Here is a 25167-nt window from a genome sequence, read left to right on the forward strand (position 1 = left end):
GACCAAAAGCAGGATCTGAAATTGATGGGGACAGTGCAAGTATTCACTGGGCTGAAGTCTGACGTGGCTGTATTGGGGAGAGAGAGAGAGACTGATGTGGTATGGAAGCTAAACTTTCCCTGTGTCAGAAATGGTTCTTTCGGAGAGCTGCAGAGTTAATCCTGCTCCCCAGCTTCTCCCTTTTTTGGTTCCTGACTTTGTGACATCCCCCTCGATGTTTGCAGTGACGACTGTTTCCCACCACTGTTTCGGGCAATATGTTCCATATCTCAGTCCCTTTTGGGAGAAAAGAAATTCTCCCCATCTCCGCTCCGGCAGCAGCCCCTGGCTTGTCTTGTGTTGTTCCGCTTCTGATCCTCCTGTTCCTTGTCCCCTCCCGCTGTGCGGTGCGTTTTTGCGTTGGCCAGTGCGGGTCAGTGTTTGTGTGTGTTCCAGCAGGTGTGGGAAGCTGCCAACGTCCTCATCAAAGCAGCGCTCCCCTTGACCACCAGCGACACCAAGACGGTGGCGGAATGGACAAGCCAGATGGCCACTCTACCACAGGCCTCCAACCTCGCCACCCGCATCCTCCTCCTCACCCTCCTCTTCGAGGTACGCGCTTTGTACGGCTTCTGGGTCGCGGAGTCGACTTTGGGGGAGGGGGGGGGGAGGGGGTGGAGATGGTGATTCCACGAGGAGAAGCTGATGGGCGGAGAGTTGTACCTGTTTTCTGGGGGTGGGGTAGCATGCAGATAGTGAAGCAAAGCACGAGGGTCCTGGGGGACGGGAGGGAAGGGAGATGGTTGGCAATGCCGTGCTGATGCCTCATGTAAGTGGGGGCGTGAGCGAGCCAGAAGTCTGGGTAGAATGTGCGTCATTGCAGTTTTGAGGAACAGGTGGATGGATCGCATCTGAGCGATTTGGGGTAGCAGAGACCTTGATTTAAGATGGGATTCCTCTTGTGGGATGGGGCAAACCGTCTGCACTGTGTAAAGCGTTGGTCCAGTGCCCAGACCCTGGCCACCCCTGGGTCTGGTTTGCCAGCCTGTGCTAGCTCCACCTCTGACTGTGCGCACTGGCCTTGCATCTCTGTTTCCAGGAGCTCAAGCTGACCTGTGCCCGGATTGTGGAGACCAGTGGCATCCTGGACGTCTTGATCAAGCTGCTGGAGGTGGCGCAGCCTTGTCTTCAGGCAGCCAAGGAACAGAAAGAAGTGCATACGCCCAAGTGAGTCTTTGGGCATTTGGTGGGAATCTGACTTCACTGTCCCGTTTTGAGTCGGGGAGTTCTGCTTATCCCTTAAAACCTCAATCCCCCTCTTACTGAGCAGGTTTCTGTCCCTTGCAAGAATGACTATTTATGTAACATTACAACTTGAAACTCTAGTCCCCTTCTCAGGTGCTGCCTGCACATATGCATTCAGACACCAGGCACAAAGAAAAAGTTGGTGTTGCGGGTGGACGGAATAAAAGATGTTGTAAGCAGTTCAGTGGCCCAGTCCACAGGATTCCACACAAAGTCATCTTTGCTCCTCGGAGTTTCTGTTCTTAAATACCCGGAGAACAAGCATTGTTCTGTACTTCACAGGAGACACTGAAGGCTGATACACCAACTGTAAAGTCTCGTAGTTGCTGCTTTAAGGCTCTCCTTTCAGCAGCTGGTGAGGGAACATAAGCTGTCTTCCTTCTCTCGTTAGCTGTTGGATTCACCCCATGCAACAGTCTGAAAGTTCTGCCATTATCGTTGGCACCCACAGTTAAGCTACCCAGGAACCGCACTCCGTTGTTGTCAGGCTGACGGTCTTTGTTGTCTGTGACTGGTCAGAACTCCCCAAACCAATTGGCAACTGATTGCCAGCCACGTCTCATTTGTGCGTATCCCTCGTCTGGCAGCCTGTCTGCAGACAGCCTCCCTCACTGTTCGAACAAAGTAGCAGCATTAACACAGTCTGTGGTGTGTTTTAATGACCTGCTTTTCAAAATGCAGTGCATCTTGCCACAGTCCTTTTCCAACTTCCATCCACAGTCAAAAAACACGGGATAATTAAAAAGATGTCCTTTCACAGACTTACGCAGATTACTCATCCAAACTGTTTTGAAAAGGACTAATGAAAGTTTAAAGGTTATCTCTGCTCAAAGGGGTGGAATGCATCATTGGTTCCTCTTTATCAGATCCGAGTATTGGCTCAGTGAATATGACTGTACATGATGGACAAAGCTCAGTTTATTACTTCTGAGGTTTGAGGTGAGCCATGCCTGTTCTGTATGGCCACAGGGGTCCAGCATGTCATGCTAATGTACTTGCCTTTTGTACGTTAAATCTGAGCCCTAACATGTCATTCCCATTTTATATTCCCGCCTCTGCTCAGGTGGATTACTCCTGTCCTGCTGCTGATCGATTTCTACGAGAAAATGTCCGTGTCCTCCAAGAGGAGAGCGCAGATGAACAAGGTGACTTCTGAATTTTCAGTACGTGAGCTGGACCTTGGTCAGATTTTGACTGCCTAAGCATTGCGATCCAGCTTAAAACAAAAAGGTCGCGCCAAATAGTTAGCTTTGCTTGGCTCCTGCCTGTGATCCTGCTGCATCTGTGATGGGGAAAGGCCCACTGAACCTCTGGAGCTCATCCTCATCCCGAGCACTTCCATCCAACTCCAGCCCGTTCGATTCTCATTGCTCAGCTCCCTCTTGTACATGGTAGCAATGTAGCCAGCTCAACAGAGTCAGTACGGGCACCCAGGGCAGGACGATCAATAGCCGAAGTCACCAGATTGCGACTGGTGGACTTCGGCAATACTAGGAGTGCAGTTCACAGAAGGGAACATGTCTCTCCTCCAGAACCTGGTCCACCCTTACGCAATTGATGGCTGGTGTGTCTAATAAGCCAGCTAACTGCCACCTCCTTGGGGCCATTTTAGATGTGTCATGAAGCAGCATGGTGGCTCAGTGGTTAGCGTTGCTGCCTCTCAGCGTCAGGGACCTGGGTTCGATTCCAGCCTCGGGCAACTGTCTGTGCAGAGTTTGCACATTCTCCGTGTCTGGATGGATTTCCCCCCTCAGTCCAAAGGTGGGCAGGTTAGGTGGATTGACTGTGGGAATTTGCCCCTAGTGACCCGGGATGTGCAGGTTAAGTGGATTGGCCGTGGGAAATGAGAGTAATAGATAAGATAAGGGAGTCTAGATAGGGTGTTCTTTGGCAGGTCAGTGTAAACTCGATAGGCCGGAAGGCCTACTTCCACACTGTAGAGATTCAATTATTATCTCTCTGGTGTCACCTCAGTCCCAAGGAGTGTCGTCACAACTGCCCCCATAACATCACTTGGTGGCTCATGTCCTTTGTTGCTTGTGGGACCCTATTAGATGGAAACAAGGTCCAGGGTTGTGCGGGTTAGGTAGTCTTTCATGATTGGTGGGGGCAGAAAGAATCGCCCCAGTCTCGTGTTTACCACCTGTTATGTTTCTCCTGTAAGTATCTGCAACCGACTGGCAATAACTGGAGGTGGTTTGATGATCGGTCCGGGCGTTGGTGCAGTTACAGCGCGAGCAACAACAGCACCATTGACGCGGCCTGGCGGGCGGGAGAGACAAGCGTGCGATTCACGGCAGGCCGGAGGAGATACACTGTGCAGTTCAACACCATGGTGCAGGTAAGGAGGCACGCTGCGTCCACACCTCCTGCTGTTAACGCTAGCCACAGTGCTGCACTGAGCCTGATACCCAGGGAAGTGGCAGGTTTAGGCAGGGTGGCAGCGGAAGGGGGTCGTGGCAGTCGGATCAGAGTAAGGACCCGTGTGGTACGTCTGCCTTTATTGGTCGGGGAATTGACTATAAGAGTCAGGATGTCACGTTGCAGCTTTATAAGATTTTGGTTGCGTTCAGCTGCACTTCTGAGTACTGCATTCAGTTCTGGTCACCACGTTACAGGACTGATGTGGAGGCTGCAGAAGAGGATTTCCAGGATGCTAATTTGATTAGAGGGGGGTGAGTTATAAGGAGAGGCTAGAAAAACTCAGGTTGTTTTCTCAACAGGGGCTGAAGGAACTCTACGAAATTGAGATGCATAGATAGCGTCGATGATCAGAATCTTTTTCTCACAGTTGAAATGTCTCATACTAGAGGACATGCATTTAAGGTGATGGGGGAAGTTTCAAAGGAGATGTGACGGGGCAAGTTTTTACTCTAGAGTGGTCGGAGTCTGGAACGTGCTTCCACGGGTGGTGGTGGAAGCAGATATGATAGGGACATTTAAGGGACTTTTGCGTATTCATGTGCATATTCAAAGGAATGGGCCATGGGCAGGCAGAAGGGGTTAGTTTAATTTGGCATCATGTTCGGCACGACATCAGTTGGGGCACGGTCTGTGTGGACTTCAGGAAGCTTTTTGACAAGGGCTCACAGAAGCAGGCTGGTTGAGAAGCTGAGAGCCGATGGCTGGAGCCACGGTAATTTTGCAAATTGGGCCCAAAATTGGTGTACGGGCAGGAGGTGGAGGTGATGGTCGTTTTTGTGACTGGAAGAGTGTCGGGGAATTGGGGGGGAGTCTTAGGAGGTGGTTCTTTGCTCATCAGTGCTAGTCACTTAGACCACTCAGAGTGGCAAAGATTTTGACATTCTCACTACTCCCTACTAAGAAGCAGGCCATTTGGCCCCTCACTCGGGTACCGGCAGTAAGCTGGAAAACAGTTAACGCGACAGCCAAGTGGTATGATTGCCAGACTGAGTCCAGAGACTCGGCTATTGATATGGGGAGCTGGGTTCAAATCACGCCACGCCAGGCAGTGGACGTTGTATACAAGAAAAATCTAGCATTGAGAGTCTAATGATGACCATGAGTTGATTGTCTGGGAAAAGGTCCATCTGGTTCACTCATGTCCTTTAGGTAAGGAAACCGCTGTCCCTACCTGGTCTGGCCGACGTGTGAATCCAGGCCCTCAGTATTGTGGGTGCCTCTTAACTGCCTGAAGAAGGGCTCATGCCCGAAACGTCGATTCTCCTGCTCCTTGGATGCTGCCTGACCTGCTGCGCTTTTCCAGCAACACATTTTCGCCTCTTAACTGCCGTCTGGGCACATGGGATGAACAATAAATGCTGGCCTTGCCAAAGCAGGCCGCGTCCCATGAATGATTTATATTTTAAAAAAAACAGATCGTTTAGGAATGTAGTGTTTGGTCACAATCTGGTGCTAATTCATTCCCAAGTATGTCCAGTGGAGTGGGAATGTAGGACTCGCTCCCTCGGGATGGTTGAGGTGAATCACGTTGGTGCATTTGGGCAGGCAAGGGGGTCGCAGGGTGTGAACACGAGGGCGAAGGCAATGGAAGAATATGGTGTCTGGTGGGAGAGGTGCACTTTGACGGGAAGAGGCGCACGTGGAGCACTGACAGTTCTGTGAACCAGTGGGAGGGTCAATAACCTGTTGGACATTCTGTGTGCATCAGTCTGCCGACACCACCATTTAATGGATGCAACTTCCTTTGACCACCTGCCATTGGTGGATTGATTTGCACCAAGCTCTATGTAAACCTCAGACCCCTTAACAGCCCTCTGGGCAATTAGGGATGAGCAGTAAATACTGGCCGAGCCAGCAGCGTTCAAATCCCATGTTGCCGACCGCTGTAGATCTGCGCCCATCGGTCATGTTGGCCACATACCCAGACCCTTTTCTCTTTTTTGCTTTCAGGTGAACGAGGAGACGGGGAACCGGCGGCCGGTTATGTTGACCCTCCAACGCCTGCCCCGAAAGGAACCCAGCTGCAAGGGCAGCAACAGCAGCTCCCAGTTCGTGCAAGACCTGGAGAAGACCCTGGAGGAAGGGAAGGAGCCTGAGCCCGAGTCAGAGACCAAACCCAAGGAAGAGAAGGCCAATGGTATGGGCCTGAATCAAACTCCTCCTGCTCTCCTCGTGGCACAGGTTTTCGTTCTCTTCAGAGCTATCCGCGATAGTCATTAGGAATGTAATTAATTGGGGGGGGGGGGGTGCCAGTGGATTGTAGGACTGTTAGCTCAGAGCATTGAAACGCTGGCCAATCCTCTTCCCATTTCATAATCTGACCTGGGGTCTGGAAAGACTGCACACTTGACGAGTTTTGAGAAGATTTGTAGCTCAGGTTGAGGTTCTGGATGTAGGTTTGCTCGTTAACGAAACGTCAGAAAACAAAAATTCCAGCTCAGTGAGCAAACCTAAATCCAGACTGCACACTGTCTGTATTTCGGGGTGGTTTAAATCGGGCTCCACAGCACTACTTAGCTTTCATTTGAGAGGTCTATTGGATCAAGACAGATACTCTGGTTTAGAATGGCACCCTGTCAGTATCAAGGGGATATTGGTCTGGCTTTTTTTTGTGTATGTTTATGGGACGTGGGCCTCACCAGCAAGGCCACTATTTACTGTCCATCCCTAATTCCGCCTTGTGAAAATGGTGGTGAGCATTGCAGTCACAGGCAGTTCGGAGAAGCTTCAGTCAACCGATTCCTAGGATGAAGTCTTGTCAGGAAAGGTCATGTGGGTTGGAGCGTCTGGAGTTGAGTTGATTGAGAAGTGGCAGCATTTGAGTGTGCAGTGATCCAAGTTGCCTGCTGCCTTTCCGACATTACAGCAGTGTCTACGTTCCAGACCAAGGGTCACTTAGCTTCGTCGGCTGGCCAGCTGGTTTGTGGTGCAGTGGGTTCAATTCCCACACCAGTTAAAGTTATCATGAAGGAGTCTGCCTCACCAGAGAGAGGCAGAGGGAAATACACACGTGGCCTGTACAGAAACTGTCTGTGTGTGTGTCTGTGTGTGTGTCTGTGTGTGTGTCTGTGTGTGTGTCTGTGTGTGTGTCTGTGTGTGTGTCAGAGAGAGACAGACACACACGAGCACATAGTGCTCAAACTGACAGAGACGCAGACACATACAGCCTCACACACCAACTTTACAGGAGGCACGTGACCCATTGGTTGAACCACCACTAGTCGTCTTGTTAGGTTCTTTTTCCTGAGTTTCGTGCAGACTCGATGCAACTGTAGCGCACCAACTTCTGTGAACAAGCCACCTGAGTTTATTAAACACAGCACAGTACAAGCTGGGTGACCCCCTTTGACCCTCTTCTCAGGCATGCGGAGTCTGGTCAAAGTGAGGCCCTGAACAAAGAAAGCACATCCCCTTTGTACAGGTCAGTTGCAATGCTTACAGATGCTCTGGCCACTCCCCCACAGTCACATGCCACTTGAGATAACTCCCTGTCACTCCCTGTCACATGTTACCCCAGGTACGATGGCAGGATGAGAGAGTCTTCAGAGATAATGCTAATGCCCTAATCCTGGGGAATTGTTTTGCAGATGGTTTCCTGGCTCTGATTCCCCAAAGCCATACCTCTGGCCAGAAAGCATTTCTGAATCGAAGCGATTGAATTATAATTTAACTTGACAATAGCAGGGGAGTATTAGCAAATGACTGTCTCAATGAAGTATAAATTACAGTGGATGGTCATCTGCATTGTTTCATGGTTGTCGTCGCCACCCAAAGACAGTGCAGTTAACCCTTTAATGTAATAAAATTAACGCCCAGAGAGGGTACAATTCAATCTTTTAGCGTTAGTCTCTATATCTCTTTCTCTCTCTGAGATCAGCTTTATGGTAAGACTATGACAACTTAACCTTCATTCAACCTTTTTACGCTTCAGACTGCTTCATTGTTGTAAACTAATAAGAGTGTGAAAGCTGCTAAATAAGTGCCCTATTCTTTTAATTTGATATTTCTTGGTGAGGAGCTGTTGAATAAGCGGTTGATTGTCTGATCTGAGATGCCAGAGCCTGGACCCTGATTAATTTTTGTGCATTTCTTTTTGCTGCCCAAGATGTGGAGCCTGCCCCCGAGACCACGCCAGAGAAGGAACCGAGGGAAGAAGTTAAAGCAACTGACATAGTGATCCAGGGGCTCACTGAAGAGCAGATGACGGTCCTCATCCGGTCGTGTGTCAGCATGATCAGTGTGCCGGTGGACCCCGACACGCTGCACGCCACCCTGAGGCTGTGCCTGCGCCTGACCCGTGAGCACAAGTGTGCCCTGATGTTCGCAGAGCTCGGCAGCACCCGCATGATCCTGAACCTGACACAGGGCTCCGGCTTCAATGGCTTCACGCCCCTGGTGACACTGCTTTTCCGGCACGTGATTGAGGATCCCTGTACGCTCAAGCACACCATGGAAAAGGTACATGGCATGGGCCTGTTCTAGCAGGAGTGCCCCTCCAGTGCACACCCTGCTTGACCCCCTGAGATTGGGATAGCAAGTAGAAACTAGAGTCAACCACTATAAAAACCTGTGGTCCACCTACATCCTTATGGGCGAGTGAACCTGCAATCACTGTACAAGACTGTGTTCATGAATCAGGGAGTTCCCCCCCCACCCCCCATAATGTTGGTCCAGCTAGTACCACCCATGTCCCATGGAACCCCTGTACAAGATTGTGTTCATAAACCAGGGACTCCCTGTAAATGCTGGTCCAGCAAACACCACCCACACCTCATGAATTTAAAAAGGAACTCTACCTGGTTGTAACTGTTCCCGATTCTCCTGAGTTCGCGTCTGTCAATCTCAGCAAGTGACATGGGGGGGGGGGGGGGGCGGTGAGCTCTCAGCATTCACTTCTGTGATTGCTGGGTCTTCTACTGCCATGGTAACTGGAAGGAGTTAGCTGTGAACAGGAATGTGTCAGGACATGATGCTTTTATATGTCTTCCGATCCTGGCGAGCAGCAGGGGAAGGGATGGATGGCTCTGACCGCTGCTTTTCAGTGTAATAACGGCTTGCTTTCTAGCTTGGTATTGCTGTCTGGAATCTGGGTGGTTGCCATCTCTTCTCCCCCCCCCCCCCCCCCCAAAGGCTTCAGGTAACTTGGGGCTGGAAGCATGTGATTTTCTCTGACCATGGCTCTTGCCTGCGTTTCTCAGGTGGTACGTTCGGCTGCTACCAGCGGGGCAGGTAGCACAACCTCTGGCGTGGTGTCCGGGAGCCTGGGCTCCAGAGAGATCAACTACATCCTGAGAGTCCTGGGACCAGCTGCTTGCAGGAACCCCGATATATTCACTGAGGTGGCAAAGAACTGTATCAGGATAGCCTTGCCTGCACCGCGCGGCAACGGGACCGGTGGGTTTTATTTTTAATTCTGTAAAAGCAAAGTACTGTGGGCACTGGTAATCTGAAACAAGACAAGTGCTGGAGAATCGCAGTAGGTCTGGCAGTACCTGTGTGGTGGGTGGGTGGGAGAGAGTTGAGAGAGGGGCTGAATGTCCACTGTGGCTCCCGTTCAGAACAGGGTGCAGCCATCGTTGTCCATGCCAGCATTTATTGTTCTCACCTAATTGACCTGTGGGGTGGTGAGGGGAGGGTGGGGCGGTGGCGGTGTGTGCGGTGATGTGCTGCTGCCTAGTCTCCTGAACGGGGAGCGGACATAGCAAGTGCTCACTCTGTCGATCCCATTGAAGTGAAGCAGCGGCGGGGAGAAGCTTCAGCAATGCTTACGCACAAGGGAGAGTCTGCTCAGGGGGGACAAAAAGTCCTGAGACAGAAGAAGCAAGGCAGGCAGGGTGAGACAAAAGGAAACTTCAGAAAACACACAGTCCCAGGGCAGAGGCATTGAATCAGTTATACGAATGATCACTTATCCGCACTAATTACTGTCGGCCCAGCTCGGTCGGATAATCGAGGTTACTCTGTATTTTTTTAAAAATTTTTTAAAATCGTTCTCGGGAATGTGAATGTTGCTGGCTGGCCACCATTTATTGCCTTGCCCTCGCTGTCGTCTTGACACGCTGCGATCGATTGATACAACCTTGTGACTTGCTAGGCCATTTTACAGGGCAGTTGTGAGTCAATCACGTTGCTGTGGGTCTGGAGTCACATGTAGGCCAGACCAGGTAGGGGCAATAAAGTTCCTTGCTTGAAGGACATCATGAGCTAGAAGACTTTTCCTGATGCTTATCACTAGATTCCTAATTCCGGTTTTTAAAATTTTTATTGAATTCAGATTCCGCTGCTGAGATTGGAACCCAGATCCCCAGAACTTGAGTTGAGTTTCTGGATTAATAGTCTAGCGATAATCTGCTGGGCAGTTGCCGTCCTCGTTATACTGTTAGACCACCAGTTTTTGTTCGCCTTCGTTTTTGAAGTAAAAAGTGTTTCTGTTCTTTGTCCCTGCAGCCTCTGACGATGAGTTTGAGAACTTGCGCATCAAGGGCCCCAATGCTGTGCAGCTGGTCAAAACGACGCCGGTGAAGCCATCCCCCCTCCCAACTATCCCTGACACCATCAAGGATGTCATCTACGACATGTTGAATGCACTGTCAGCTTACCACGCTCCTGATGAGGGTATGTCCCGTTCTGCCGTGGCTCAGAGGAAGTCTCTCTTTTCCCACAGTGCATGCAATCGCGCAAGAGGTTCCCGGTAGCACGTCAGGAGCTGACCCAGTGAAGGCTCCTAAAACTGGAGGGAGCGAATGGGACCCGCACCTTTTAATAAATCTGAAGAGAAGTCGAGAGGTTTCACAGCACTGAGCAGAAAAATGGGTTTGAAGGATGCGTTAGCTGTCATATTTGTGATGCTGTGGCCCATTCTCAGCTGTGGATGCAGTGGTCTTGGTGTAGCCTCAGTTGCCACTTGGTACAGTCTAATCGTCCTGTATGAGCCTGTTGTCACTTGGGGCCAGACCGTTAAGGAGACCTGTTCAGAAGCACTTCTACAAGAAAATGTTCGGATCTCTGTGCTCTAGAAACAGCAGTAGATGCTCGATCGGTTAAATATCTCCCCCCTCGGTCTGATTTATAATGCTGTTAAGCATAAATATTAAAGGATTAGTGTGCGGCACGGTGGCACAGTGGTTAGCACTGCTGCCTCACAGCGCCAGAGACCCGGGTTCAATTCCCGCCTCAGGCGACTGACTGTGTGGAGTTTGCACGTTCTCCCCGTGTCTGCGTGGGTTTCCTCCCACAGTCCAAAGATGTGCAGGTCAGGTGAATTAGCCATGCTAAATTGCCCGTAGTGTTAGGTAAGGGGTAGATGTAGATGTAGGGGTATGGGTGGGTTACGTTTCGGCGGGGCGGTGTGGACTTGTTGGGCCGAAGTAATCTAATCTTAAAAAAAAGGATATGGGTCAAAGACACGTATATGGTGTTAGGTCCCAGATCAGCCATGATCTGACTGAATGATGGGATAGGCTCAAGTGGCAGCGCGGTCTACTCCTGTTCTTGTGTTCCTATAGGATTTTGGCAGCGATGATAACGGAATGCCTTTAGAGGCAGAGAGGGTGAAATATTCAGTAAGTAGCTGCCCCTCTCATGGATGTGGAAGGTTGCAGGTTTGGGAGCTACCAGCTAAGCCAGCCCTACTTTGGTCACCTCTTAGGTTGAGATGTGATGCAGCAGCTTCAGTGTGGTATTGAAGTGGTCAAGGAAGGTGAAGTTTGAAACTGTGACTGGTTTGGAATTGTTGACCTGGTTTTAATCTCTCCTTTTGTCCTGTGGCTGCAGCTGAGAAGGTTGAGGTGAAGCTGGTGAGTGTGAACCAGGAGCTGAGCCAGTTGCTGCAGGATGTAGGAGATGACATGTACCAGCAATACCGCTCACTGACCCGGCAGGGCAGCGATTTTGATTCACAGCAGAGCTTCACCATCAACGTGAGTATCTGAAGGTTCAAGATCATCTGTCTGTGGAGGGGCCTAAGGGGCAGGGTGTACCAGGGAGGGTCCAGGTTTGTCCCTGTATAATATTGGGGTGCAGTACTGGTGGGGACAGGTCTGTCCCTGTATAACACTGGGGTACTGTACTGGTGGGGACAGGTCTGTCACTCTATAACACTGGGGTACAGTACTGGTCGGGGACAGGTCTGTCACTGTATAACACTGGGGTGCAGTACTGGTCGGGGACAGGTCTATCCCTCCATAACACTGGGGTACAGTACAGGTGGGGACAGGTCTGTCACTGTATAACACTGGGGTACAGTACTGGTGGGGACAGGTTTGTCACTGTATAACACAGGGGTACAGTACTGGTGGGGACCGGTCTGTCCCTGCATAACACTGGGGTACAGTACTGGTGGGGACAGGTCTGTCACTGTATAACACTGGGGTGCAGTACTGGTGGGGACAGGTCTGTCACTGTATAACACTGGGGTGCAGTACTGGTCGGGGACAGGTCTATCCCTCCATAACACTGGGGTACAGTACAGGTGGGGACAGGTCTGTCACTGTATAACACTGGGGTGCAGTACTGGTGGGGACAGGTCTGTCACTGTATAACACTGGGGTGCAGTACTGGTCGGGGACAGGTCTATCCCTCCATAACACTGGGGTGCAGTACTGGTGGGGGACAGGACTGTCACTGTATAACACTGGGCTACAGTACTGGTGGGGACAGGTCTGTCGCTGTATAAGACTGGGGTACAGTACTGGTGGGGGACAGGTCTGTCACTGTATAACACTGGGGTACAGTACTGGTGGGGGACAGGTCTGTCACTGTATAACACTGGGGTACAGTACTGGTGGGGGACAGGTCTGTCCCTGTATAACACTGGGGTACAGTACTGGTGGGGACAGGTCTGTCCCTGTATAACACTGGGGTACAGTACTGGTGGGGACAGGTCTGTCCCTGTATAACACTGGGGTACAGTACTGGTGGGGACAGGTCTGTCCCTGTATAACACTGGGGCACAGTACTGGTGGGGGACAGGTCTGTCCCTGTATAACACTGGGGTACAGTACTGTTGGGGGACAGGTCTGTCAGTGTATAACACTGGGGTACAGTACTGGTGGGGGACAGGTCTGTCAGTGTATAACACTGGGGTACAGTACTGGTGGGGGACAGGTCTGTCACTGTATAACACTGAGGTGCAGTACTGGTGGGGGACAGGTCTGTCAGTGTATAACACTGGGGTACAGTACTGATGGGGGACAGGTCTGTCACTGTTTAACACTGGGGTACAGTACTGGTGGGGACAGGTCTATCCCTCTATAACACTCGGGTACAGTACTGGTGGGGGACAGGTCTGTCATTGTATAACACGGATGCAGTACTGGTTGGGGACAGGTCTATCCCTCCATAACACTGGGGTACAGTACTGGTGGGGACAGGTCTGTCACTGTATAACACTGGGGTACAGTACTGGTGGGGACAGGTCTGTCACTGTATAACACTGGGGTACAGTACTGGTGGAGGACAGGTCTGTCCCTGGAAAATACTGGGGTACAGTACTGGTGGGGACAGGTCTATCCCTCCTATAACACTGGGCTACCGTACTGGTGGGGACAGGTCTGTCACTGTATAACACGGGTAGAGGACTTGTGGGGGGGACAGGTCTGTCTCTGTGTAACACTGGGGTACAGTACTGGTGGGGGACAGGTCTGTCACTGTACAACACTGGGGTGCAGTACTGGTGGCGACAGGTCTATCCCTCCTATAACACTGGGGTACAGTACTGGTGGGGGACAGGTCTGTCACTGTATAACACTGGGGTACAGTACTGGTGGGGGATAGGTCTGTCGCTGTATAACACTGGGGTATAGTACTGGTGGGGGACGGGTCTGTCACTGAATAACACTGGGGTACAGTGCTGGTGGGGACTGGTCTGTCACTGTTTTACAGTGGGGTACAGTACCGGTGGGGACAGGTCTGTCCCTGTATAACACTGGGGTACAGTACTGGTGGGGGACGGGTCTGTCACTGAATAACACTGGGGTACAGTGCTGGTGGGGGCAGGTCTGTCCCTGTATAAAACTGGGGTACGGTACTGGTGGGGACAGGTCTGTCACTGTATAACACTGGGGTACAGTACTGGTGGGGACAGGTCTGTCCCTGTATAATACTGGGGTACAGTACTGGTGGGGACAGGTCTGTCCCTGTATAACACTGGGGTACAGTACCGGTGGGGGACGGGTCTGTCACTGAATAACACTGGGGTACAGTGCTGGTGGGGACAGGTCTGTCACTGTATTAGACTGTGGTACAGTACTGGTGGGGACAGGTCTGTCACTGTATAACACTGGGGTACAGTACTGGTGGGGGACAGGTCTGTCACTGTATAACACTGGGGTACAGTACTGGTGGGGGACAGGTCTGTCCCTGTATAACACTGGGGTACAGTACTGGTGGGGACAGGTCTGTCACTGTATAACACTGGGGTACAGTACTGGTGGGGGCAGGTCTGTGCCTGTTTAACACTGGGGTACAGTACTGGTGGGGGACAGGTCTGTCACTGTATAACCCTGGGGTACAGTACTGGTGGGGGACAGGTCTGTCCCTGTATAACACTGGGGTACAGTACTGGTGGGGACAGGTCTGTCACTGTATAACACTGGGGTACAGTACTGGTGGGGGCAGGTCTGTGCCTGTTTAACACTGGGGTACAGTACTGGTGGGGGACAGGTCTGTCCCTGTATAACAGTGGCGTACAGTACTGGTGGGGGACAGGTCTGTCCCTGTATAATACTGGGGTACTGTCATGACACTGCATAAACCTCTCTGCTTATTTAAACCAGACACACAGCAAAGTTTACCTCACCTCCTCATCTGTTGAAGTAGAAGTGACAAAGAACTACTCAGATCCCACTATTTAAAGAAAACTTGATGATTTATTCTTTAACTCCAAAAAAGAGAGCATTAAACAAAAACTGTCTACACTAAGCCTCCTTTGTCTGATCGATTCATCTACCTCCCACTGTCCAACAATATACTGATCCGATAAAACCCCCCAGATTAAGTTAATAAATAAATCACGTTTCAAGACCAGCCAGCTGTTGATCTTGATGATGAAGAGCTTCTGCCCAAAACGTCGATTCTCCTGCTCCTCGCTTGCTGCCTGACCTGCTGTGCTTTTCCAGCATTACACTCTCGCCTCTGATCCCCAGCATCTGCTGTCCTCACTTTCTCCCAGCTGTTGATCTTCCCTTTGTGTCTTCCTGTCATCTTTGGTATTCTGCTTCACGGGTCTTCAAAAAGTTGGATCTTCTCATTGGGTTGATGTCGTCACAATAGTAAAATTCAAATTAGATTGGGTTTTGGTATCTTGGGGAATAATTTAAACTGTCTAAATTCGAATTGTTGTGTAACAACTCAATACCTGAACTACATCTCAAATGTTACATCTTCAAATTATCCGGTAAACTGTGCCTGCAATCAGTCATATGAGAGGCTTGCCAGCTTTCACTCTGTCTTAAAGGGACAATACACACTTCAAATTTCATAACGGGAACAATACTGGCGGGGACAAGTCTATCATTAGCTGTAAGATTTAACCAAAGGAGTATCTTGAAATATATTGATGCACATTGAATTGAAAACTTGGTTCCAAATGCAATCTTTGTGTGGGGTTGGTTTTCCAGTGCAAAGGTTCACAGGGCCAGGTGTCTATAATGCCAAATGTAAATGGTTTTGCTTCCTGAGTGATGTAGTCTGTATTAACTCTGATGTTTGATCTTGCAGACCCAGGTCTTTGTCGCTGACGGTGCAGGAACTGATTCTAATCAGGCCGGGACGTCTCAAGGAGAGGGTAAGCCTCCTGCTATCTAATTGGCTGCTGTGTACCCTGTATTACAGCAGGGACTACAATGCAAAGGTAGTGGCTTCTGGGGTGGTGTTGTTGAGGCTGCTGTTGCAGACCAAGCCTTTCCACGATATGTCTCCCAGATTTCCGGTTCCAGTTCAACCCCTCCCTATCAGGACCTGAACATTTGTCTTCATTCACCTCCCTCGAAACTAAACAATCCAAACCTCTGAGGGAGGGAGCAGCAATTTCTTGGGCATGAGAGAGGGTGCTGATTGAGATGCTGCCATACTCCAGGGAAATATCTGCCTCTTTTCACCCCCACCCCCCACACACACAGGTTTTGTTTAATGCAAAATTGGCGCATTGCTTGGACGTGTTCCATATATTCATACACCAGACATGTGTTGACTGCAAATAACAGGAACGTGTACTGTTTTGTGCATTCTCTACTCCTCTCGCCACATTCATATAAATTGTTGTTCCCTTTGGTGTTCTTGTCATTCTGTTCTGACAACTGAGAGGAAAGCTAAGACAGCTCATGCGTTTTTATTCCCAGCAATGACCATTAGAAACCTTCGAAATTTGCCGTTCTTGGCTCTGTTCTGATGAGGGCAAGAAAGTTTTGACAGCTGAAAAAGGCAGTGTTATAGTTCATTGTGAACTCAAATGTACTAACTGTTTAGATTGAGCCAGCTAGTGGTCTGACCAGTGCACTTCATTTCGGGCATAAGCCCTGTATATAGATTCTCTTGCTCCTCGGATGCTACCTGTCTGGCTGTGCTTTTCCAGCACCACATTCTTCGACTTTGTACACATACACCGATGAACGCACAATACTGCCTGACGACTTCACTTCTCCAAGGTGCCTCGGCTATCATGTGAAACGATCCTCCCTCCCTTTGTGCTTTTGCCAGGAATGGAAAACAAACCTCTTCGTGCCTGCAAACTCCCCAAGCTACTGCCCGAACCTCCCTTTTCTCTACCAAATGCTCTTTTCGCAGTCCCGGTTTTCACCTCCACCAACTCGAAGCAAGCTTGCGCGCACACGCACAAATACGCGCACCTCTGCAGCTTAACCTTTTCAACTAAATTCTGTATTCGGGCAGTGTCTGGGATTGTTACCATCGTGTGCCTTGGAGTAACGTGTTTCTCTCTTCTACCTGAAATCCTCTTGTTTTCTATGTCCTATGCTTGCTGCTGTCCGATAATCCCCCGTTTGACTCCCAAGTCCTCCTCTTCCTCGTCCTGGTTGCACGTCGGCGTAGGCAGAAAACACTGCCAAAGCTGTGCACGGGCGCAAGCTGTTGGCCTTCCTTCTGTGGGGAGGTTTGTCCCGTGGCACCTGCATTAATCTGTCTACCCCCTGTCTCTTGTGTTCAGGTTCCAGCCCAGAGGAGAACAGGGATGGTAAAAAGGACAAGGACGGGGACAAAGCCTCAGAGGACGGGAAGCAGAAAGCAAAAACCAGCAAACCCCTCATGCCGACGTCCACTATCCTGAGGCTGCTGGCCGAGCTGGTGCGCTCATACATTGGCATTGCCACCTTGATAGCTGGCTACAACTACACAGCTGGCCAGTCTGAGCTCATTAAAGAGGTGAGAAGAACCGTGCCCCACCCCCCCCCCCATCAACCTAGTACCATAAAAGCTGTGAATATGCCTGAAGCACTTCACAGCAGGTTTACCAGCCTCATACCTGCAATAGGCGGACTGTCGTATGGCCAGGCGAGCTGATCGAGATGGCAAAGGAGGCGGATTGGCACGCGTGCCTTTATTGGTTGGGGAAATTGAGTACAAGAGTCAGGATGCCAAGTTGCAGCTTTATAAGACTTGTTTTAGGCTGCTGTTAAAGAGTATTGCGTTCAGTTCTGGTTGCCCACGTTACAGGAAGAATGTAGAGGCTACGGGGAGCGTGCAGAAAAGGTTTACCAGGATGCCACCTGGATTAGAGGGAAGGAGCTAGAAGGCAAGGCAAGAAAAACTCGGGTTGACTTCTGTGGAGCAGTGGACACAACGGACAGATTTGTTAGAAGACTCCGCAGTTATAAGGTCCATAGATAGCATTGACGGTCAGAATCTTTTTCCCAGAGTTGAAATGTCTAATATTAGGGGGTATGCATTTAAGGTGAGAGGGGGGAAGCTCAAAAGAGATGTGAGGGGCAAGTGTTCTTACATAGAGGGTTGTAGGAATCTGGAATGCACTGCCAGGGGTGATGGTGGAGGCAAATACTCGAGGGCCATTTCAGGGGCTTTTAGGTAAGTACATATGCAAGGAATGGAGTGACATGGGCCAAGGGCAGGCAGGGGAGTTTTGTTTAAATTAATGTCATATTCCGCACAACATGAAGGGCCTGTTCCTGTGCTGTACTGTTCCACATTCTGTGACAGGCTTGGCTTGTACCTGCTGAGGTTTAGACAAGTAAGATGCCTTGAGGGAATCACAACCAGATCCTGAGGAATGGTGGGTGGGTGTGGAAAGGATAATCCCCTCTTTTATGGGTCCAGACGGCACCCATTTAAAACAGGTATGAGGAGGAATGATTTCTCCCAGGACTGAGACCTCAAAAGTGGTGTTTGAATAGTTTCAAGCAGGGATTGCTAGATTCTTGCTGAGCAAGGAGGAGTGAAGGGTTATCAGTGGGGGTGGGCGGGGGGGGGGGCTACGAGATTAGCCATGATCTTAGTGAATGGCAGAATGATCTTGGGGGGCTGAGCGACCCACTGTCCCTAATCCATCTTAATGTGTGTATGCAAGGCAGGCAGCTGTATGCTCTGACTGCATGTTGAATTGAAAGCAATTTGTACAGTCTGTAAAATGTGATGGTATGCCTCCTGGGTGATTCATTGAGAGCTCATACTCGTCACCTCCAGATGTATGGGGAGCATCTCCCAGCCCCCGCCTTTTGGTCTTTCCCGAACGATCAATGGTCAGGATGGAGCCTCCAGTCATTCCCAGTTTGTGTTGTTTGACCTTTCCATTGAGACTTGATCTCCATGAGTGATAAGGAATTTGCTTGACGGGCTGATTGGCCCACCTCCTGTGGGTGGTGAAGAAGACATTTAGCACACTTGTCTTCATCGCTCAGACCTTTCCAGTTTAGGAGTTGGGGTGTTATGTTGAGGTTGTACAAGACATTGGTGAGGCCTGTTCTGGAATACTGTGTCCAATTCTGGTCACCTTGTTATAGGAACGATATTATTAAGCTGGGGCGGGTTCAGAAAAGAATTACCATCACGTTGCCGGGAATGAAGGGATTGAGTTATAAGGAGAAGTTGGATAGGCTGGGACTTTTTTCGCTGCCGCGTAGGAGATTGAGGGGTGACGTTTATAGAGGTGTATAAAATCATGAGGGGTATAGATAAGTTGAATGGCAGGTGTCTTTTCCCTAGGATGGCGAATCTGAAGTCTTGGGGGGCATATTTTTAAGGTCAGAGGAGAAAGATTTAAAAAAGACAGACATGAGGGGCAATTTGTCAAGTGTGTGTGTGTGGGGAATGTACTTCCAGCGGAAGTGGTGGACATGGGTACTCTTACAACACTTAAAAGACATTTGAATGAGTGCATGAACAGGAAAGGTTTGGAGGGATATGGGCCAGAAACAGACAGGTGGGACTAGTTTTGTTTGGGATATGGTCAGCATGGACTTGTTGGGCCAAAGGGCCTGTTTCAGTGCTGTATGACTCTATGACTATGCTAGGATGTGGCCATCACTGTTGAGGCTGGCATTTGCCAGTCCCTAATCACCCCTTGAGAAGGCGATGAGGAGCCGTCACCTTGAACTGCTGCTTTCTGTCGAGTATAGCTCCATCTGCATTGCTGGTCGGGATATGGGCAAAGTGGTAGCAAATGGGACTAGATGAATGTGGAATATCTGGTCCGCGTGGATGAGTTGGACCAAAGGGTCTGTTTTGGTGCAGCACATCTGAGTCAGGGTGATGTGTAACTTTGGCAGATGTCTGGGAGCCAGCTTATTCTGTCTTCGTTGTGGTTCTGTTCACCAAACTGGGAATTTATGTTGCAGACGTTTTGTCCCCTGTCTAGGTGACAACCTCAGTGCTTGGGAGCCTCCTGTGAAGCGTTTCTGTGATGTTTCCTCCGGCATTTATAGTGATTAGTATCTGCCGCTTCCGGTTGTCAAACCACTACAAATGCTGGAGGAAACATTACAGAAGCGCTTCACAGGAGGCTCCCAAGCACTGAGGATGTCACCTAGACAGGGGACGAAACGTCCGCAACACAAATTCCCAGCTCGGCGAACAGAACCACAACAACGAGCACCCGAGCTACAAATCTTCTCCCAAACTTTATTCTGTCTTCACCTCTGGGTGCTAATTATCTCTCTCCCTCTCTCCCCTGCTTCCCCTCTCGGTGCAGGATTGCAGCGTCCTGGCTTTTGTCCTGGATCACCTGTTACCCCAGACCCAGAACGTGGGAGACAAAGACACACCAGCGCTGGCCCGGCTCTTCCTGGCTAGTCTGGCAGCAGCGACGCAGAGCACTGAGGCACAAGCTGCCTTGGTCAACGAGGTCAAAGCAGCCCTTAGCCGAGCGCTGGCGATGGCGGAGAGCACCGAGAAACACGCAAGGTAATGGCTCGTGGATTCAGTAGCTCTGCGCGCAGACTGTCGGGTTGGTGGGTCAACACTCTAATCTTGTTCCACTCATTGTCTTTGCCCACAGGCTGCAGGCCGTGATGTGCATCATCAGCACCATCATGGAGTCATGCCCGTCCACTTCCAGCTTCTACAGTAGCAATGCCGTCAAAACACAGCACAACGGCATGAACAACATCATCCGACTGTTCCTAAAGAAGGGGCTCGTGAATGATCTGGCCAGAGTGCCTCACAGTCTCGACTTGTCCAGGTAGCTGAGCTTTACCTTTTCTGTGTCGGGGTGACCCTGTCTTCTGATCGGGAGCCTTTGTGTTTTGTTGAAGATTTACGACCCTGATTGGTGCTCTCCGATACCAAATGGCTGCTGACACCCTTCTGTGTGTTCTCAGCTTTTGAGCTAATGAGTCAGGAGGCTTTGTATCCCAGGCTCAGGAGGGAACTGCTGCAAAAGATGCACCTATTGTCCGTCTAGGACAGAGACAGCACGGGTTTTAGGTACAGAGTAAAGCTCGCTCTACCCTGTCCCCATCAAACACACCCAGGACAGTGATAACACGGGGCTTAGATACAGTGTAAAACCACCTCTACACTGTTCCCCATCAAACACGCCCAGGACAGGGACAGCACGGGGCTTAGGTACAGTGTAAAGCCCCCTCTACACTGTTCCCCATCAAACACGCCCAGGACAGGGACAGCACGGGGTTAGATGCAGAGTAAAGCTCCCTCTACGCCACCCCCCCCCATCAAACACTCCCAGAACAGATATAGCACAGATGCAGACTTAACCTCCTGCTATACTGGAACAGCTTTGTTGTGATCTTGAATACTTTGTGAGACCATTGTAGATGCCATTGGTCCTGTCATTAACACTTACCCGTGATTTGTGAATTTGAGGTCTGGCCTGTTTGTCTGGGAGGAGTTGGGTTCTCAACTTGGGGGAAGCCTTCATCACTAGGGAAAGGTCCCCGATCTTGGGACACTACACGCTGCTGCAACAACTCGATAGTTCATTCCTCTAAAACAATTGACTTCATCAGACAATGTTTTCAGGTGGGAACCTAGCTGGGGGAAGGAACAGTTTATTAAAGGGTACATCTTCCCTTAGCAGTCTACTTATTCAACCGATTCTGCTGTGGGCTTGCTTGAAGAGGTGAAGGGTTGCACCAGTCACAGACTGAACAAATTTGTTTTCTACTTGTTGAGAATTGGCGTGTGACAAATGTGATGGCTCTTAAAGTCATGGACAGATTGGATGGGCCAAACAAAGTTATTTTCACTTACAGGTGACCTGTAACTTTGGGGTCTGCCTATCAGGAATACAATAGAAACCTCCTTCTCTGGAGAGAGCTGTCAGTGTGGAGCTGGCTGTCCGGTTGAGGTGAATGGTGCGTTTGGGTAAATGGAGAAGAAAGAATAGGATAGGAAGTTGTTGGGATAAAGGTAGGGGCTGTGAGCCAGGTATACATGGGAGTGTCAGCACCAGCACAGGCCATCCTTGTTTTTAATACTCTACACACTTTTTAGGGCTGTCTTTAAAAGGCGTGGAGATCCCTATGTGATCTTCGCAGCAGGTGGTGAGATTTCCAAAAATGGCTTTTTCTTTGTTCCAAGTCCCAACATGGCGAACACGGTGAACGCTGCGCTGAAGCCTTTGGAGACGCTTTCTCGTATTGTCAACCAGCCGAGCAGCCTGTTCAGCAGCAAGAACGCCTCAAGCAAGAACAAATCCGAGCAGGATACACACATCACCAGCGGTGACGCTAACGGCAACCAGCCAGATTCTGGTAAGTGCTGCTCTCGCGACAACAAATTGCATTTTCGTTGGCCCTTCAACCTGGTAATATCCCCCAAGACGCTTCACAGAAGCACTAGCAAGCAAAATCGGGCATCGGGCCACATGAAGCATTAAGACAGGTTTCCTAAAGGTGTGGGTCTATGAAGTTTTGAGGAGCATCTAAATGGGATTACAAATAGATTCAGAGGAGGGGGTGCTGTCGCTCAAGTGCTGATGGAACTAATTAGATTAGATTCCCTCCAGGGTGGAAACAGGCCCTTTGGGTGACAAGTCCACACCGACCCTCCGAAGAGTAACCCACCCAGACCCATTCCCCTACATTTAACCCTGACTAATGCACCTAACACTGAGGGCAATTTAGTATGGCCAATTCACCTGACCTGCACATCTTTGGACTGTGGGAGGAAACCCCACGCAGACACGGGGAGAATGTGCAAACTCCACACAGACAGTTGCCCAAGGCGGGAATTGAACCTGGGTCCCTGGCACTATGAGGCAGCAGTGCTAACCACTGAGCCACCGTGCCGCCCCAATTGTACACTTTCTCCACATTCGACCTGAAGTGAAACAATGTATTAACCAATTTATTATAATCAGCCTATTATACAAGAAAACCTATTAAATAAAGGTGTAGAATTGGTTAATATATGCAACTTGTGCAATAATATAAATGCTTGGCCCTCAATTAATCCACTGGAGGCATTGTAGGGATTTCTCTCTGCAGAGATTCATTTCAAAATGAAAAACTGTTTTTGGCTAATTTTTGAAGGCAAAGAATAAAGCCTGGAATGTCCTGAAGTCTTTTGAAAGGTGTGTTTATTCATAATACAGTGGTCACTAGGGTTTTGTCAGATGCTGCTTGCTCAGAGGTTACAAAATTCTTAAGTCACTCTTCCTGAACTCACTCACTCAACGGTGCCTCCAAAACAGGAGACTCAGGTTGAGCAGCTTGTTCTGTAGCGGGCTTTCCTGAACCTGCAGACATTGTTCAAGCAGAGCAGTCATATAACATCTCTGCAATCCTGTAAACTGAGGTCCATCAGAATGATGACAAACGAGAGAGATAGAGAGGTTCTGAAGGAACTCCTGAGTTTCAGGGCCCAGGCAGCTGATTCTCTTAACGTCAATGGCTGCAAACTCAGAAGGTCCTGAGCAGAGAATTAATTCTGTCCTGTGCGCTCAGTGTTAATAGGCGTGTCACCTTTGCCACACAGGAACAACTAGAGATGGGTAATATAGCGCTCACTGGCGCTGAGCTAATTTAAAAAAAATTTTAAAATAATCTTTTTTGTGAATTGCGCAGGAGAGACCGGAGAGACAGAGACGCAGGGAGACCAGGCCCCCACTGGTGTGGCAGATACTGATATTATGGATGGAGAGACTGAAGCAGACACGGTGGTGATCACTGGGCAGACAGAAGTCCTAAATGCCCAGGAGATGCAGGTAGCCACCACCTTCCAACCTCCCTTCGGTGTACAAGGTTATTTCTCGGCTGATGTCGTCATCAACAAACAGGGAGGTTAAATTGAACTGGTCCAGAGCCTTGATTAGACCGTGTGCACGGTTTAGATCTCCATCTCACAGAAAGGGTCTAAAACCACTGGAGACTGTGTGAAAGCATACACAAAGATCATGTGAGATAGGAGCAGGGGTAACTCCATGGCTCCTGGAGCTGTGCTGTTGGATTAAAGTCGTGTGCCATCTGGTTGTGATCTCAACTCCACTTTCTTGTCTGTCGCCGTCCGCATAATGTCAATTGAAATCTCGAATATCTTGAACACGGCGTTGAGTATACACTCGATGTCCTGGTCCCCCACTGCTCTCTGAGGGAATGAGAATTTCAGACTGACTACCCTCTGAGAGTCAAAGTCTTCCTGTCCAGAAAAGGACCCCTCGGTCCAACTCGTCCATGCAGGCCAACCTTAAACTCGACCCACTTGCCTGCGTTTGTCCCATATCTCTCTAAACCATGCACCTATCCAAATGTCTTTTAAGTGTTTGACCTATCTGCATCTACCACTTCACCTGGCAGTTCATTCCTCCATATGAGCCAACCTCTGTGTGACAAGCTTGTCCTTCTGTCCTTTTTAAATCTTTCTCCTCTCACCTTAAAAATACACCTTCTAGCTTTGAACTTCCCATGGAAAAGACCTTTTGCTGTTCACCTTATGATTTTAGAAACCCTGTAAGGTCACCACTCCACCTCCTATGCTCCAGTGTAAAAAGTCCCAGCCTATCTCTATAGCTCAAACCTTCCATTCCCAGCAACATCCTGGTAAATCTTTTCTGAAACCTCTCCAATCTAATAATAACCTTGTATAACAGGAGAACCAGAGGTGTACACACTATTCCAGAAGAGGCCGAACCAATGTCCTGTACAAGTGCAGCATACTGTCCCAACTCTTATACTCATTGGTCTGAGTCGTGAAGGCTAGCGTGTCAAATGTCGCCTTAGCAACTGTTTATGGGTGATGCAAGTTTCGAAGCATTATGTACGCGTTCAAAGGGAGACCCCTGACAGCACCCACCCTGTCAAGCTCCCTTTCCAGAAAGACCATCCTCCTCTCAACTCCGATAAGTAAAGACCTGACCTGATCAACCTTTCCTCATAAGGCAATTGATCTTCTCTGCTTCCGATGCAAATCTGCCCCTCCGTTAAGGAGAGCAAAACGGTAGCATGGCTGTGACCATCAGGAAACTCTGAGCAGGCCGGAAAGAGACCGGTGATCCAGTCCTTTAAGGTTATGATGGTGTTTGATCGAATGTGTTAAGGGAGGATGTTTCCACTTGCGCGCAAGTTTAAGTGTATAGCTAATCAGTGTAAGTATCCATTGGATAATTGTACAGGAGTATCATTACCCAGAGTGGTGAGACTGAGAAAGTCACTATGTCAAGAAAAAGTGGAATCATTTGAGGACATTGAAGAATAATTTATTGAAGGTAGCAGGTTATTAATATAATACAATTCAACACTGCATAGGAACAGGCCCTTTGGCCCTCCAAACCTGCACCAATTCCTATTCTTTATTTAGACTCATTACTTATTGACCACGCGTGGTTTCTATCCCTCTGTTTGACTCCCGGTCATGTATCTATCAAGGTGTGCCTAAAACATTGCTAACATGTCTGCTACCACCACCTCCGCTGGCAGTGCATTCCAGGCACCCACCACCCTCTGTGTTCAAACTTTTCCCTGCACTTCTCCCCTAAGCTTTCCCCCCTCCCATCTAGCCCTCTCGTTGTTGCCCTTTCCACAGTGGGGAGAAAAG

The 25167-nt window shown here is 49.6% G+C and overlaps 1 protein-coding gene across 11 annotated transcripts in view; it reads left to right on the forward strand.

The window, feature by feature from the left end:
- The window catches only part of huwe1 (HECT, UBA and WWE domain containing E3 ubiquitin protein ligase 1), a 205966-nt gene that overhangs the window by 116858 nt on the left and 63941 nt on the right, over positions 1-25167 (forward strand). For all 11 annotated transcript variants that reach the window (XM_072566522.1, XM_072566526.1, XM_072566525.1 and 8 more), the window contains 15 exons: positions 439-591; positions 1079-1206; positions 2348-2429; positions 3449-3625; positions 5659-5845; positions 7814-8166; positions 8907-9102; positions 10156-10323; positions 11482-11627; positions 15427-15493; positions 16871-17085; positions 19865-20076; positions 20171-20353; positions 21715-21887; positions 23202-23341. In XM_072566522.1, the coding sequence (XP_072422623.1) occupies positions 439-591; positions 1079-1206; positions 2348-2429; positions 3449-3625; positions 5659-5845; positions 7814-8166; positions 8907-9102; positions 10156-10323; positions 11482-11627; positions 15427-15493; positions 16871-17085; positions 19865-20076; positions 20171-20353; positions 21715-21887; positions 23202-23341 (2580 nt within the window). The remainder of the gene's footprint in view (positions 1-438; positions 592-1078; positions 1207-2347; positions 2430-3448; positions 3626-5658; positions 5846-7813; positions 8167-8906; positions 9103-10155; positions 10324-11481; positions 11628-15426; positions 15494-16870; positions 17086-19864; positions 20077-20170; positions 20354-21714; positions 21888-23201; positions 23342-25167) is intronic.

Source organism: Chiloscyllium punctatum, chromosome 50 (assembly GCF_047496795.1).
Source record: "Chiloscyllium punctatum isolate Juve2018m chromosome 50, sChiPun1.3, whole genome shotgun sequence".
Classification (NCBI taxonomy): domain Eukaryota; kingdom Metazoa; phylum Chordata; class Chondrichthyes; order Orectolobiformes; family Hemiscylliidae; genus Chiloscyllium; species Chiloscyllium punctatum.